Below are 15,968 nucleotides of genomic sequence, written 5' to 3' on the forward strand. Positions count from 1 at the left end.
TGTGTGATGAGAAATATATTACAGAGAACAGTTTTGTATAAAGTCTCTCTGCTTAGCTTTGTGATGTGAAAGTCTAGTCAAACAGAGATCTGTGTGGCAGGCCAGAGCCATGTTAATCTGATACAAGACAACATTAAGAAAAATCTATCAGGGAGAGTAAATATGTTCAGCATTACAAAAAGTCCATGTACATCAAATTCACCACTCTGAAAGGCCAAGCGCTATATATGTGATAAACTGGATATGGTCAAAAACAAACTCTCTTGTAACACACAGAGCAGAACCAAGACCACCTATAGACCACCAAAACCAAAATTAGAGCTTGGCAAAATAGCTTTTAGTTTCAGGGCAGTGAAGTACTGGAACTCCTTGCCATAAAGTTCCAAAAGTTTTTTTTTAAAGAGATTAAATCACAAAATGTCTTCAATGAATATAGTGGGTCTAAGAGGTTATTGTAATATGTTGTATTATTTATTAATGTGTGCACATGAGGTATGTGGGTGGGAGTAGGCTGGGGGGGTGTACCTCATATGTATAGGTAATAGGAATGTGGATCTTGTTTTGTGTTTTTTGATGTTTTCTTTACATTTCTTAAGGACTATTGAAAGACTAGCCCTTGGGTTAGAAACCATCCTAATAAAATCTAAATCAAAGTACTGTTGATAATTAGCTCCATCTGTGATATTAGTGCTTCAGGGACACTTAGTGGTCAAAGTGGTCACTGCCCATGTGATCAGGAGCCTACATTTGACATTTTAGTCATTTGGCAGATGCTCTAATCCAGAGCGATTTACAGTTAGTGTATTCACCCATGCGTCAAACTGAGTAACATCATTTTAAAAAGTCCCCATCAATCTAACACATTCACCTATGTTGGCCTTTTGCATCTGGAAGATGGCCGGGCTACAGCGGTGTTTGTCAGACCATTAGACATCCCCAAAATCGGTCTTCTCACAAAAACGACTGTAGCGCCTGAACTATTATGACCACTCTATGGAAAGGGGAGACTCTCACAAACACGACGGTGTTCACCGTTTTGCTCTAGGTCCCCCACAAATGTCATGGGACTCGTCTGAAGATAACCTATACAAGCAAATGAAAGTACGAAGATAATTTTGTGCCCCCAAAAATATGGGGTTAAATATGTGTAAAAATACATATTTTTTCTGAGCTTTCTTATATTTCCTAGTACTGTAGGACAGACACGTCTAAACCTTATTCCTTATGATGCATTTTTCGACTGTCTTTTTTTTTCAATGTATTCAATGCGTTTCTATGGGCTATAGTTGTAAAGGCCAAAATTCAATATTTTATCAAATAAAGGGGTCCTAAAATTCTAAATCAAATAGCTAAATGATCCATGGCATGACCATCTTAAAACAATTACATATGTTAGATTAGTAGGTGCTTTTGGAAGATGGGCAGGGACTCGGGGACAGAGAAGAGCTTGGACTGGGATGAGCGGGAGCTGCCCTCCCATAGGGGTGGGCCAAGAGACCGGAGGTGGCAGAACAGAATGCTCGGGTTGGGGTGAAGGGTTTGAATATAGCCTGAAGATAGGGAGGGAAGTTCCTCTTGCTGCTCCGTAGGCAAGAACCATGGTCTTGGAGTAGATGCGAGCTTCGACTAGAAGCCAGTGAATTGTGTGGAGGAACAGGGTGACATGGGAGAACTTGGGAAGGTTGAAAACCAGGTGGGCTGTCGTCATGACGGGAGATGACAAGTGCCTGGATTAGGACCTGCACCGATTCCTGTGTGAGGTAGTGAGAGTACATGTTGCAGACACAGATCCTCTCCACGTCACCTGCCAGGTAGGATGCAATCCAAGAGTGTGCAGAGCCTGAGAGGGTGGAGTGGAGGATCGGATGGTTCAAGCTGTCGAAGGCAGCAGATAGATCTAGGAGGATGAGAACAGAGGAGAGAGAGTCAGCTTTGGCAGAGAGGAGAGTCTGAAACCCCCAGCCCTGAGACAGTGGAGAGGAGAATATGATGGTTCACAGTGTTGAAGGCAGCAGATAGATCTAGGAGGATGAGAACAGAGGAGAGAGTCAGCGTTGACAGTGCAGAGAGCCTCCGTGACACAGAGGAGAGCAGTCTAGGTTGAGTGACCCGTCTTGAAGCCTGACTGGTTAGGGGTCCAGAAGATCCTCCGTGACACAGAGAAGAGCAATCTGGGTTGAGTGACCCATCTTGAAGCCTGATTGGTTAAGGTCAAGAAGATTGTTCTGAGAGAGATAAGTCCTCAGGTGATCAGAGAAAGTACTCTCAATTATTTTGGAAAGAAAAGAAAGAAGGGATAAAGGTCTATAGTTGTTGACATCCAGATACAGTAAGTTGTGTTGGTTTCTTGAGGGGGGAGCGACTCGATACATTTTAAAGTCAGAGAGGATGCAGCCAGTGGTCAGGGATGAGTTGATGAGGGAAGTGAGGAATGGGAGAAGGCCTCCAGAGATGGTCTGGAGTAGGGAGGAGGAGATGGTGTTGAGTGGACAGGTTGTCGGGTCGCCAGACCTCACTAGTTGCAGGATTTCATCTGGAGTGAGGGGAGAAAGAGGTCCAAGCATAGGTTAGTTCTGTGAGAGTGGGACCAGTGGACCTAATAGGCTGAGTGAATGAGGAGCGGATGTCGTCAACCTGGGACCAGTCGTTGAGAGAGAGAAGATTGTGACAGCGCATGACCGTGTGGGAAGAGGCTGAGTGGCTAGGGTTGGGGGAAAGGTAGACAGAAAAGGAAACAAAGTAGTGATCAGAGGGGGGTTGAAGTGAAAATAGTAGGCAAACAACCTCAAGTAAAGATCAAGCATATTGCCTGCCTTGTGAATTGGAGGGGAATGGGAAAGGGTGAAGCGAAAAAAGGCAAGGAGGGCAAAGAAATTAATTGAAGTCAAACGTTGGGCGGTTAAAGTCGCCTAGTAAGAAGAGCAGTGAGCCATCGTCAGGAAATTAGCTTAACAAGATGTCAGGTTCATTGAGGGATTCTCCAAGGGCACCCGGTGGGTGATAGATGACAATGTTAAGCTTGAATGGACAAGTGACAGTGACAGCATGGACTTCAAATGAGGAGATGGACAGGTGAAAGAAAGACTTTGCAATACATTTTGTATGACACTTTATAATGCTTCTGTAAATGACATGTTTGTAAAACTCCCATATCTTGTAGTACCATGACATGTTGCAAAAACAAACTTTTTGTTGCAAAAACTAAATTAGTGTTCTTGCTAGATATTTCAGGTCATATATATTGAATTCTGCACTGTAATGTAGGCTGAGGCTGTGAAATGCATCAGAGTATCAAATACCATGAGGACATTCAACCCTTACTAAGCCAAATGGAATGGTCAGACTGCAGAACATTGTTGAATTTATTTTTCCCTTTCCTTCAACATAAATTACTCGGCATTTTGAAATAGCCAAAAGCCCCCTGTAGATATTAGGATGCATAGAAGTGATGTCCAAGTCAGTCATGAGTATCCTTGGAATGCAGATATAAAAAAAAATGCTTGTTCTATCTATTCAATATACACCCACTAGGTGGTGATGTAATATCATGTGTGTATTGTGAGGATGCATATTTGAGGTAGGAGATACTATAGACAGACATCACAAAGCAAATTGCGCCTGAGATTTTTATTCATATTTCCACAACACATAAAGTAAAAATATCAAACATTGAGGAATTTCATTCACAACACAGGCATGCATAGCAACACATTTTAACAATGTACTGTATTTTTTGACATTGGAATGATCATCACCCAGCCTTCATGGTCAATACTCAAACATGTTATCAACAATTCATCAAAGCAGACAAAATAAAAATATGAATTCACTTGTTAATAGAGATATAAAAGGAGAACAAAATCAGAGGTACATTTAAAAACAAGTTTTGCATCAGAGTAAAATCAGACATTTAAAATGAATATACAAGCTACAATTTACAGATTAAGTACATGACAAAGTTCTACACTGAAATATAAGATTAACAAACATGTCCTATAATTTCAAAAACAGTATTTTTGTATCAATTAATGACGGTAAACATACTAAAATAATCTGTACAGATAGACTAGGGTTTGAGGCTTTTCAGCCCCAAATAGTTTTTGTTGTACCTCTCTTCATAATCAATATATAAATAGGCATTCAAAAGTCAAATTCTCTGTGCGTATATGACACAAGGCTTTAAATATAACTTTTTTCAATTAAAATCTTAACAGTGGAAGTATATTTCAAATTAAATAAATAAATCACATAGGAGGGAAAGGATGACATTTATTTTGTCCCACAAACATGTTTGCATTATTAAACTGAAGGAGCTGCTACTCTTGATTGTCCACCAGCAGTGCTGCATTTACCCTGTGTGAGGCAGGTTTAGGAGGAGAGACTGGGCACCGGACCAAACTCATTTGACATGCTCGGCGGTGTGTGACGAGCAGTAGAACTTCTTGTGCGTTATGAAGTTGGACAGGTTGTTGAACTGGATGTCACAGGGGTGGCAGTATTTGACGTTACCCTGTGTTGCCTGGATGGAGCCATTTAGGCTTCTCACACAGGAGGGTAGGACCTCCTCTGTCTTAGATACTGTTGGGGATGACGAGGATGAGGAAGGACTGTTCTTGGGGTTGACACTGACTGGACTGTTTGAATCTGACAAGGATGATACTTGGCTGTCTGGGAGATAGGAATTAACAAGCGTGTTGTCCTGGAGTGTGTTCTCTGTGCTCTCAGGCTCCTGGCATCCATTTTGGGGCAAAACACCTGGTGTTTCCTGGTAGCCATCAGGCATAGGCTGTTCTTTTTCCACCTCACTCCCTTCATTGGGGCTCTGTCTCTGCTCGCTGAGCTCTCTCTGCATCACCACTGTACCTGTGGTGTAGTCGGCAGGCTTGATTCCATAAAAGGGTGAAATCTGTTCATCACGTCGAATTTTCTTAAATAATGGAGGGCTAAATTCTTGGGACAGACACTGGTCCCTGTTTTCCTCTTTGATGACAGCGAGCTGATCCCCTTTAGTGCTACCTGTTTGAAAAGACACCTTATTGGCTCCATTGGTGACACATTTCTCCAGGTTTGTATCATTGTCATCTACTGGGTTGTTAAACCCTTCTCTTTTTACAACCGCAGATATTTTGTGATCTGGAGCAGTGATGGGGCAAGAGCTCAGTTTGTGCGCAAGGTAGTCTTCCACTTTGTTGAAGCTGATCTTGCACTCTGTGCACTCGTGATAGTCCGTGAGTCTTTTAGGAGCGGTAGATAATTTGCCAGGGCTTGATGATGAACACTTTTTACTAAGATCAATAGGGCTGTCCTGATCATCTTGAGCTATGGTGTTGCACTTAGATATCAGAGCTGATTTAGTGACAGGGAGATTAGCCTCAGGATGCTTAGGAACCATGCCAAGAAACAAGTTGTAACTGGGGTGAAACTGGTTACCATATATCTTCCCTGGGTCTTGGTACATGCCTCGTCCTTCAATGGATGCTATCCCAAAGTAATGTGGATGATGACTCATGGGAGGCCTCTGTTGTTCATGGTTGGGAACACTAATTTCTAAGTTCTTCCTCCGTTTCCGCGTACGAACCATTCTCTGGGTGGCGGGCAGTTTGTTTCCATGCACTCGTTTCATGGGTGGGTCATGACGCGTGGCGCAGTAATACTGCTTGTGAACCATGTAGGTCTCGGTACGACTAAAGGTAATCTTACAGGGCTCGCACGTTGTCTTGTTAGGGTCTGTCTCGGGCGTTTGGGATGTTTTGGGACTTGTCACATCTCCCTGTATAGAAGGGTTCTCATCTGAACTGGTGGGGGTGGAAGGGTTCTTCACGCTACCAGTGAGCTCAGCATGTATTTGTGCCTTCCCTTGCCCAACATCCAGTCCTGACAAGTTCAGGCGGGGGGACATGAGATGACTATTGTGGTCAGATTGATGACCCTGACCCATGTTCATGCTGCCCAACCCACCCAAATCCCCACTTTTAGGGCTCTCTGTATCAGCCACTTTGTCCAGGACACCGGCGTAATCATGTGGCTTGGTCACATGCTGCCAACGGCTATTACAGTAGTCCTTTTTATGAACTAAGTAGTTGTCCAAGTTACCGAAAGTGATATTGCATTTGAAACATGTGGCCCCTTTGGGGACAAGGGTGCTGTACATGACATGAGGGAGGTAGTTGTTAGTACCTCCATGCCTCAGTCTACGGTGGACCAGCTCGGACATCTTAGCCAGGATCTCCGAGGCCTGGGGGGCAGCTGTTATGTCCTGTGAGAAGGGGAAATGGGGTAAGAATGGCCCCATTGGGAAAGCAGTGGGGCCCATGTAGTTCTGGATGGGTGAGGATGCCTGGCGAGGGCTGGAGGGTTCCGATTTGACACTGGTGTAGGAGAAACTAGACCTGCTTCCTGAGTTAGGGTCAGCTTTCACTGGGAAAGTCTCCATCTTCTCCAGCTCCGCATTGGGACTAGTCCTGGTGTCAAGGATGCTACCCAGTACTGGGCTCTGAAGGATCTCCTTCCCCTGTTTCACCATGGCCCGCTGGGGGCTCCTCTCCACGCTGCTGCCCTCCCTGGGAGAGTACTCTGTCTCAACCTGCCTGGGACCGTGCTGTCTGAGTGGGCTGTGGCTGTGTCCGTGATTCTCCCGGTGCTTGTCAAGTTCCCTGAGGGAGGTGAAGCTGAAGTGGCAGTGGGAGCACCGGTAGCTTGTCTGAGACAGGTGGGAGAGAATGTGCTGTTGGAGGCTGGTGAGGGAGTCCGCTGTGTGGTCACAGACTGTGCATGTCATACTACTGCTGCCAGTGGACACCACCTCCTCCATCTTAACACCTGAGGAGAAGAAGACATTTTAGATTGTTAGTGCCTTCAGAAAGTTCCACTCATGTACTTTTTTCACATTTTGTTGTGCTACAAGGTGGGATTAAAATGTATTTCATTTTTGTCAATAATCTACACAAAATTCTTGCACATTATTCTTTAAAAAAATCTTTCAGCTCTGTCATGTTCATTGTTCATCATTGCTAGACAGCGATTTTCAAATCTTGCCATAGATATTCAAGTCGGTTTGAGTCAAAACTGTATCTAGGCCACTCAGGAACATTCAATGTTGTCTTGGTAAGCAACTCCAGGGTATATTTGGCCTTGAGCTTTAGGTTACTGTACTGCTGAAAGGTGAATTTATCTCCCAGTGTCTGTTGGAAAGTAGACTGCTCTATTCTGTTTCTTTTTATCCTAAAACAAAATCCCTAGTCCTTGCCGATGGCAAGCATACCCATAGCATGATGCAGCCACAACCATGCTTGAAAATATGAAGTGGTAATCAGTGATGTATTGTCTTGGATTTACCCCTAACATAACACTTTGTATTCGGGCTCCCGAGTGGCGCACCGGTCTAAGGCACTGCATCTCAGTCCCCCAGGCTGTATCACATCCGGTCGTGATTGGGAGTCCCATAGGGCGGCGCACAATTTGCCCAGCGTCGTCCGGGTTTGGCTGGTGTAGGCCGTCATTGTAAATAATAATTTGTTCTCAACTGACTTGGCTAGATAAAAAAAAGGTTAAATATTTTAAACTAGAAGCGTGTCTATTACCAAGTAAATGCAATACGGACACAGGAGTATACCCAACAGCACATATTTGTTTGAGAGGGAATTGTTTGTTGAAGAAATTTATGGTTAAACAGGCTAGAGGCTATTTTATTGAATTACATTTTTGATTTTGGGTGTATTTACCGACGGCTGGTATACAGTTGAAGTCAAAAGTTTACATACACTTAGGTTGGAGTCATTAAAACTTGTTTTTCAACCACTCCACAAATTTCTTGTTAACAAACTATAGTTTTGGCAAGTCGGTTAGGACATCTAATTTGTGCATGACACAAGTAATTTTTCCAACAATTGTTTACAGACAGATTATTTCACTGTATCACAATTCCAGTGGGACAGAAGTTTACATACACTAAGTTGACTGGGCCTTTAAACGGCTTGTAGAAGTCCAGAAAATAATGTCATGGCTTTAGAAGCTTCTGATAGGCTAATTGACATTATTTGAGTCAATTGGAGGTGTACCTGTGGATGTATTTCAAGACCTACCTTTCAAAGTGCCTCTTTGCTTGACATCATGGGAAAATCTAAAGAAATCAGCCAAGACCTCAGAAAAAAAATGAAGACCTCCACAAGACTGGTTCATCCTTGAGAGCAATTTCCAAACACCTGAAGGTACCACGTTCATCTGTACAAACAAAAGTACTCAAGTATAAACACCATGAGACCACGCAGTCATCATACCGCTCAGGAAGGAGACGCATTCTGTCTCCTAGAGATTAACGTACTTTGGTGTGAAAAGCAAATCAATCCCAGAACAACAGCAAAAGGACCTTGTGAAGATGCTGGAGGAAACAGGTACAAAAGTATCTATATCCACAGAAAAACAAGTCCTATATCGACATACGCTGAAAGGCCACTCAGCAAGGAAGGAGCCACTGCTCCATAAAAAAGGCAGACTACGGTTTGCAAGTGCACATGGGGACAAAGACTGTACTTTTTGGAGAAATGTCCTCTGGTCTGATGAAACAAAAATAGAACTGTTTGGCCATAATGACCATCGTTATATTTGGATGAAAAAGAGGGAGGCTTGCAAGCAGAAGAATAACATTCCAACTGTGAAGCACGGGGGTGACAGCATCATGCTGTGGGGATTCTTTGCTGCAGGAGGGACTGGTGCACTTCACAAAATAGATGGCAGCATGAGGAAGGAAAATTATGTGGATATATTGAAGCATCATCTCAAGACATCAGTCAGGAAGTTAAAGCTTGGTCGCAAATGGGTCTTCCAAATGGACAATGACCCCAAGCATAATTTCAAAGTTGTGGCAAACTGGCTTAAGGAAAACAAATTCAAGGTATTGGAGTGGCCATCACAAAGCCCTGACCTCAATCCTATAGAAAATATGTGGGCATAACTGAAAAAAGCGTTTGCGAGCAAGGAGGCCTACAAACCTGACTCAGTTACACCAGCTCTGTCTGGAGGAATGGGCCACAATTCACCCAACCTATTGTGGGAAGTTTGTGGAAGGCTACCCAAAACGTTTGACCCAAGTTAAACAATTTAAAGGCAATGCTACCAAATACTAATTGAGTGCATGCAAACTTCTGACCCACTGGGAATGTGATGAAAGAAATAAAAGCTGAAATTCTGACATTTCACATTCTTAAAATTAAGTGGTGATCCTAACTGACCTAAGACAGGGCATTTTTATTCGGAATAAATGTCAGGAATTGTGAAAAACTGAGTTTAAATGGATTTGGCTAAGGTTTATGTAAACTTCCAACTTCAACTGTATGTCTATTTTACAAATGAGCCCTGCACAATATAAAAACAAGCATATTTCACCTTTATTTAACCAGGTAGGCAAGTTGAGAACAAGTTCTCATTTGCAACTGCGACCTGGCCAAGATAAAGCATAGCAATTCGACACATACAACAACACAGAGTTACACATTGAATAAACAAAACAGTCAGTAATACAATAGAACAAAAGAAAACAAAAAGTATATATATAGTGAGTGCAAATAAGGTAAATTAAGGCAATAAATAGGCCATGATGGCGAAGTAATTACAATATAGCAATTAAACACTGGAATGGTAGATGTGCAGAAGATGAATGTGCAAGTAGAGATACTGGGGTGCAAAGGAGCAAGACAAATAAATAGATACTGTATGGGGATGAGCTAGGTAGATAGATGTGCTGTTTACAGATGGGCTATGTACAGGTGCAGTGATCTGTGAGCTGCTCTGACAGCTGGTGCTAAAAGCTAGTGAGGGAGATATGACTCTCCAGCTTCAGAGATTTTTGCAGTTCGTTGCAGTCATTGGCAGCAGAGAACTGGAAGGAAAGACGACCAAAGTAGGAATTGGCTTTGGGGATGACCGGTGAAATATACCTGCGAGAGAACGTGCTATGGGCGCTGCTATGGTGACCAGTGAGCTGAGATAAGGCGGGGCTTTACCTAGCAGAGACTTATAGATGACCTGGAGCCAGTGGGTTTGGCGACGAGTATGAAGCGAGGGCCAGCCAACGAGAGCGTACAGGTCACAATGGTGGGTAGTGTATGGGGCTTTGGTGACAAAACAGATGGCACTGTGATAGACTGCATCCAGTTTGTTGAGTAGAGTGTTGGAGGCTATTTTATAGATGACATCACCGAAGTCGAGGATCGGTAGGATGGTCAATTTTACAAGGGTGTGTTTGGCAGCATGAGTGAAGGATGCTTTGTTGCGATATAGGAAGCCAATTCTAGATTTAATGTTGAATTGGAGATGTGAGTCTGGAAGGAGAGTTTACAGTCTAACCAGACACATAGGTATTTGTAGTTGTCCACGTATTCTAAGTCAGATCCGTCCAGAGTAGTGATGCTGGACGGGCGAGCAGGTGCGGGCAGTGATCGGTTGAATAGCATGCATTTAGTTTTACTTGTGTTTAAGAGCAGTTGGAGGCCACAAAAGGAGAGTTGTTTGGCATTGAACCTCATCTGGAGGTTAGCTAACACAGTGTCCAAAGAGGGGCCAGAAGTATACAGAATGGTGTCATCTGCGTAGAGGTGGATCAGAGAATCACCAGCAGCAAGAGCAACATCATTGATGTATACAGAGAAGAGAGTCGGTCCGAGGATTGAACCCTGGGTTCAACACCCCCATAGAGACAGCCAGAGGTCCGGACAACAGGCCCTCCAATTTGACACACTGAACTCAGAGAAGTAGTTGGTAAACCAGGCGAGGCAATGATTTGAGAAACCCAGGCTATCGAGTCTGCCAATAAGAATGTGGTGATTGGCAGAGTCGAAAGCCTTGGCCAGGTCGATGAATACGGCTGCACAGTAATGTCTCATATCAATGTCGTTTAGGACCTTGAGCGTGGCTGAGATGCACCCATGACCAGCTCTGAAACCAGATTGCATAGCGGAGAAGGTACGGTGGGATTCGAAATGGTCGGTAATCTGTCTGTTAACTTGGCTTTCAAAGACCTTAGAAAGACAGGGTAGGATAGATATAGGTCTGTAGCAGTTTGGGTCACCCCCTTTGAAGAGTGGGATGACCACGGCAGCTTTCCAATCTTTGGCAATCTCAGACGATACGAAAGAAGAGGTTGAACAGGCTAGTAATAGGGGTTGCAACAATTCCGGCAGGTCATTTTAGAAATAGAGGGTCTAGCCCGGCTGATTTGTAGGGGTCCAGATTTTGCAGCTCTTTCAGAACATCAGCTATCTGGATTTGGGTAAAGGAGAAATGGTGGGGACTTTGGCGGGTTGTTGTGGAGGGTGCCTGGAAGTTGAACGGGGAAGGGGCGGGAAGGTGGAAAGCATGGCCAGCCATAGAGAAATGGTTATTAAAATTCTCAAGTGCGAGTTAGTTAGGATGACATCTATGAGGGTGCCCGTGTTTACGGATTTGGAGTTGTACCTGGTAGGTTCATTTGTGTGAGATTGAGGGCATCAAGCTTGGATTGTAGGATGGCCGGGGTGTTAAGCATGTCCCAGTTTAGTTCACCTAGTAGCACAAGCTCAGAAGATAGATGGGGGCAATCAATTCACATATGGTATCGAGGGAACAGCTGGGGGCAGAGGGAGGTCTATAGCAAGCGGCAACAGCGAGAGACTTGTTTCTGGAAAGGTGAATTTTTGAAGTAGAAGCTCGAATTGTTTGGGTACAGACTTGGATAATATGACAGAACTCTGCAGGCTATCTTTGCAGTAGATTACAACACCGCCCCCTTTGGCAGTTCTAATTTGGCAAAAATGTTGTAGTTAGCGATGGAGATTAAGGTTTTTGGTGGTTTTCCTAAACCAGAATTCAGACACGACTAAGACATCCGGGTTGGCAGAGTGTGCTAAAGCAGTGAGTAAAACAAATTTAGGGAGGCTTCTAATGTTAACATGCATGAAACCAAGGCTTTTACGGTTACAAAAGTCAACAAATGAGAGCACTTGGGGGGTGGGAGTGAAGCTAGGCACTGCAGGACCTGGATTAACCTCTACGTCACCAGAGGAGAAGTAGGATAAGGGTACGGCTAAATGCTATACGAACTGGCCATCTAGCACGTTCGGAACAGAGTAGAAAGAGCAGGTTTCTGGGCACGATAGCATAGATTCAAGGCATGGTGTACAGACAAAGGTAAGGTAGGATGTGAGTATATTGGAGGTAAACCTAGGCATTGAGTAATGAAGAGAGAGATATAGTCTCTAGAGATGTTTAAACCAGGTGATGTCATCGCATATGTAGGAGGTGGACCAACATGGTTGTTAAGACATATTGAGCAGGGCTAGAGGCTCTACAGTGAAATAAGTAATCACTAACCAGGACAGTAATGGACGAGGCATATTGATATTAGAGAGAGGCATGCGTAGCCAAGTGAACATATGGGTCCAGTGAGTGGTTGGGCTGACTGGGAACACGGCGATTCAGACAGTTAGCAGGCCGATGCTAACACACTAACAGTTAGTAGGCCGGGGCTAAACAAGCTAGCAGTTAGCAGACCGGGGCTAAACAAGCTAGCAGTTCGCAGACCGGGTTAGAAAGCAAGCAGTTAGCAGACCGGGGTTAGCAAGCAAGCAGTTAGCAGACCGGGGCTAGCAGTTAGCAGACAAGGGCAGGCAAGCTAGCAGTTAGTAGACCGGGGCTAACAAGTTAGCTTTTGGGGAACGTCACGATGGGGGTAAGTGTTTTTGCCTCTTTGTGCGGTGACGTCAATAGACCAGTCGTGGAGTTAGTAGGGTTCCAAGAAGCTCTAGGTAGCTAGCAGGTTAGCAGAATGGGCATTCAGCGGGAGTTGCGCCTGAGGGGCCTTTTGGAATCCTCGAGCAGATTATGTCGGTATTCCAGTCGTAGAGGATCGGTGGGGTTTCGTGCCCCGTACCGGCAGTAGAAGGGGTCCAGATATTGTAGCCCAGGAGTGGACTTCGGTAGAAGCACAGGAGCCCTGGCCGGGCTAGCTTCAGGCTAATTGGTGCTTGCTCCGGGATGGAAACGCTAGCCAGGAGTGGTCACCCGGGATTGTGGTTAGCTAGTTGCGAAGATCCATATAAAAATGTTCAGAGTTTGTGGTAGGAATTTGGGGATATGGAGAGAAAAATAGGTCCGGTATGCTCTGATTTGAAACGCGTACGAGCTGGCGTGAGCTTTCTGAGCTAAAGGTTAGCTGATGACCGCTAGCAATGGTTTGCTAACTGATAGCTGGTAGGTAGTTAGCTAGCTAGCTTCAGTTGAGATATTTCAGTTCGGAGTTAAATAGAAATACTTTGGAAAAAAGCAGATCCACGCCACATTGGGTGAGGCGGGTTGCAGGAGAGTATTTAGAAGTTGAGGTTTTAGGAAAATATTTAAAAAATATATGCGAAGAAAAAATGTAGAAAATATATACAAGGGACACGACAGGACAAAAGTCAAAGACGTCTGACTGCAACGCCATCTTGGAAGAACAACATATGCAACAGGCAAGTATAGATAAACATGAATAGTTGGACTAGTAACCGAAAGGTTGCAAGTTCAAGTCCCTGAGCTGACAAGGTACAAATCTATCGTTCTGCCCCTGAACAGGCAGTTAACCCACTGTTCCTTGGCCGTCATTGAAAATAAGAACTTGTTCTTAACTGACTTGCCTAGTTAAATAAAAGGTTAAAACATTTTTTTAAATAAAAATCCTCCGTCTGCTGTCTGAATTGCCCTAGGGACTTCCAATCAAAAAGTATTTGAGATTATTCCAAACATTGGGTGCAAAAGAAATTAAAAGCCGATTTACCTAGCTCTGTAGACACAAGGAGTCTCCAACGTTAACCAACTTGTAGTTTTAATCTTAACAGTGATGTTAGGTAAGTCGGAAGCTTTTGGAGCAAGACTTTGTTTAAAGGCCCAGTCAACGTAGTGTATGTAAACTTCTGACCCACTGGAATTGTGATACAGTGAATTCTAATTGAAATAATCTGTCTGTCAACAATTGTTGGAAAGATTACTTGTCATGCACAAAGTAGATGTCCTAACCGACTTTCCAAAATCTATAGTTTGTTAACAAGACATTTGTGGAGTGGTTGAAAAGCAAGTTTCATGACTCCAACCTAAGTGTATGTAAACTTCCCACTTCACCTGTATGTGATCTCTGTTGAAATAAAGGTCAATAATAATAAATAGGAGGAACATACACAGTTCTTGCACTGCAACAGAGATTGATTGTTGATCCTAGAAATACAAGGATGTGACTCCACCTAATCGGAAGATATAAATATATGATTCTGTGAATTGTATGAGTGCTTTTGCAGCTGCAACGCCCAGTGTGTTGAATAAATCTAGTTTGACTTTTGGCATCCAACTAGATTTGTACCAGAACTTAGAATCTAACAATGTCAACATATTCTCCTCTCAGCTTACCATTGTGGGTGTTCAAGTTTATCTCCAAGGCCTGCTGTACTGATCCAGTTAAATTGCAGTGTGGGTAGGGGCCGGGGCCTACGTTGGGCATGTGATGGGGACCAGTCTTCCTGTCTAACTGCTCTGCCATCATGTCGGAGACTGAGTCCCTCTGTCTCCCACTGCAATAGTACATCAGATGAGCCTGCAGGTTCCTCTCACTGCGGTACCATATCCCACACGCCTTACAAGGGAAGATGTCCTCTGCAGAAAGACAGAGATGAATACAGAGATGGGGTGAGGTTCACCCCATTAGGCCTACCATGTACAGTGCATTGAGCACTGGAAAAGCATTATAAATCTAACCAATCATGATGAATGCACACACACAGACATTAGTATCACATCTCACTGTACTTAATCGACTCTCTAAAAAGCCTCAGTGCGGTCTCATGCGTGAGGAAAGCGTTTTAGCTTAAGTTAACTTGAATTCTTAACCAGGGCTGGAATAGACTGTCAAACAGTGATGACCTGAACCCAATAGACCTCAATCAGCGTAAATGGGCTGTTATTTGATGGGGGTGCTGTCTATGTGGATGAAGAGTAAATACTTAATTTTAACACAAACTGAAGGTCAAGGAGAACCCGTAGGCTCTTATACCTGCCAAACAGACTAATCTAAGCTGAGATAGCTAATTGACAAACACGCACACATTCGCACGCACACACACACACAAAAATACTCAAACTTACATACAGACAAACACACACAACTATGCATGGATGGACACATACCCACACGCACACACACACATCAACACAGTCATGAAGAGGGCATAACAATGCCTTTTCCCCCTCAGGAGGCTGAAAAGATTTGGCATGGGCCCTAGTCTCCTAGGCTTAAGATGTACTTACTGTTGACAATAGCGTTGGGAAGTATGGATGCCATGTTGGCCTGTTGGGGCAATAGTTGGATGGAGTCCAGCAATCTGGCCGGGTACATTCCCTCAGAGAGAGCTGCCTGGTTGACCGCCTGAAGACGAGAGTAGAAGTCCACAGCAAACGCAGCTAGCTCCTCACCTTCGATGATGGGTTTGGTTGTAGTGCACCAAAGTTGTCCACCTGAGAAAAAAAACGTGTTCTTCTTTGTAGTAATCAGGTAGAAACTGTGTTTTAATGTCTGAATATCAGTTAAAAGATGTATTGTAGAAAAAAAGACTGCCTGCAATAATAATCCAATGTTGTATCGTAAAGTATATGGTATGCTCTCTGCGTCAGTTCGCACACTGTACAATTGCTTAAGGCTTAGGCTACATGATTAACGGTTCATATTCAGATACACCAGCTTGAAAATGATATATAGGAATTCTCTCTGTGCAAGTCAAACATGAGTAAAACCCATGTAGTCCACCGCATTCAATATAAACTCAGCAAATAATGAACATGCACCTGTGGAACGGTCGTTAAGACACTAACAGCTTACAGACGGTAGGCAATTAAGGTCACAGTTATGAAAACTTAGGACACTAAAGAGGCCTTTCTACTGACCCTGGAAAACACCAAAAGAAAGATGCCCAGGGTCC

At 43.8% G+C, this 15,968-nt stretch overlaps 1 protein-coding gene across 1 annotated transcript in view; it reads right to left on the reverse strand.

Moving 5' to 3' along the window:
• Positions 1-3,622: 3,622 nt before the first annotated feature.
• LOC135552374 (zinc finger protein ZFPM2-like) overlaps positions 3,623-15,968 on the reverse strand; it is a 120,243-nt gene continuing 107,897 nt past the window's right edge. Inside the window, exons 6-8 of the mRNA XM_064983948.1 lie at positions 15,301-15,507; positions 14,407-14,649; positions 3,623-6,819 (exon numbers count right to left, since the gene is read on the reverse strand). Of these exons, the coding sequence (XP_064840020.1) occupies positions 4,400-6,819; positions 14,407-14,649; positions 15,301-15,507 (2,870 nt within the window). The 3' untranslated portion in view covers positions 3,623-4,399. The remainder of the gene's footprint in view (positions 6,820-14,406; positions 14,650-15,300; positions 15,508-15,968) is intronic.

This window comes from Oncorhynchus masou, chromosome 13 (assembly GCF_036934945.1).
Source record: "Oncorhynchus masou masou isolate Uvic2021 chromosome 13, UVic_Omas_1.1, whole genome shotgun sequence".
Taxonomy (NCBI): domain Eukaryota; kingdom Metazoa; phylum Chordata; class Actinopteri; order Salmoniformes; family Salmonidae; genus Oncorhynchus; species Oncorhynchus masou.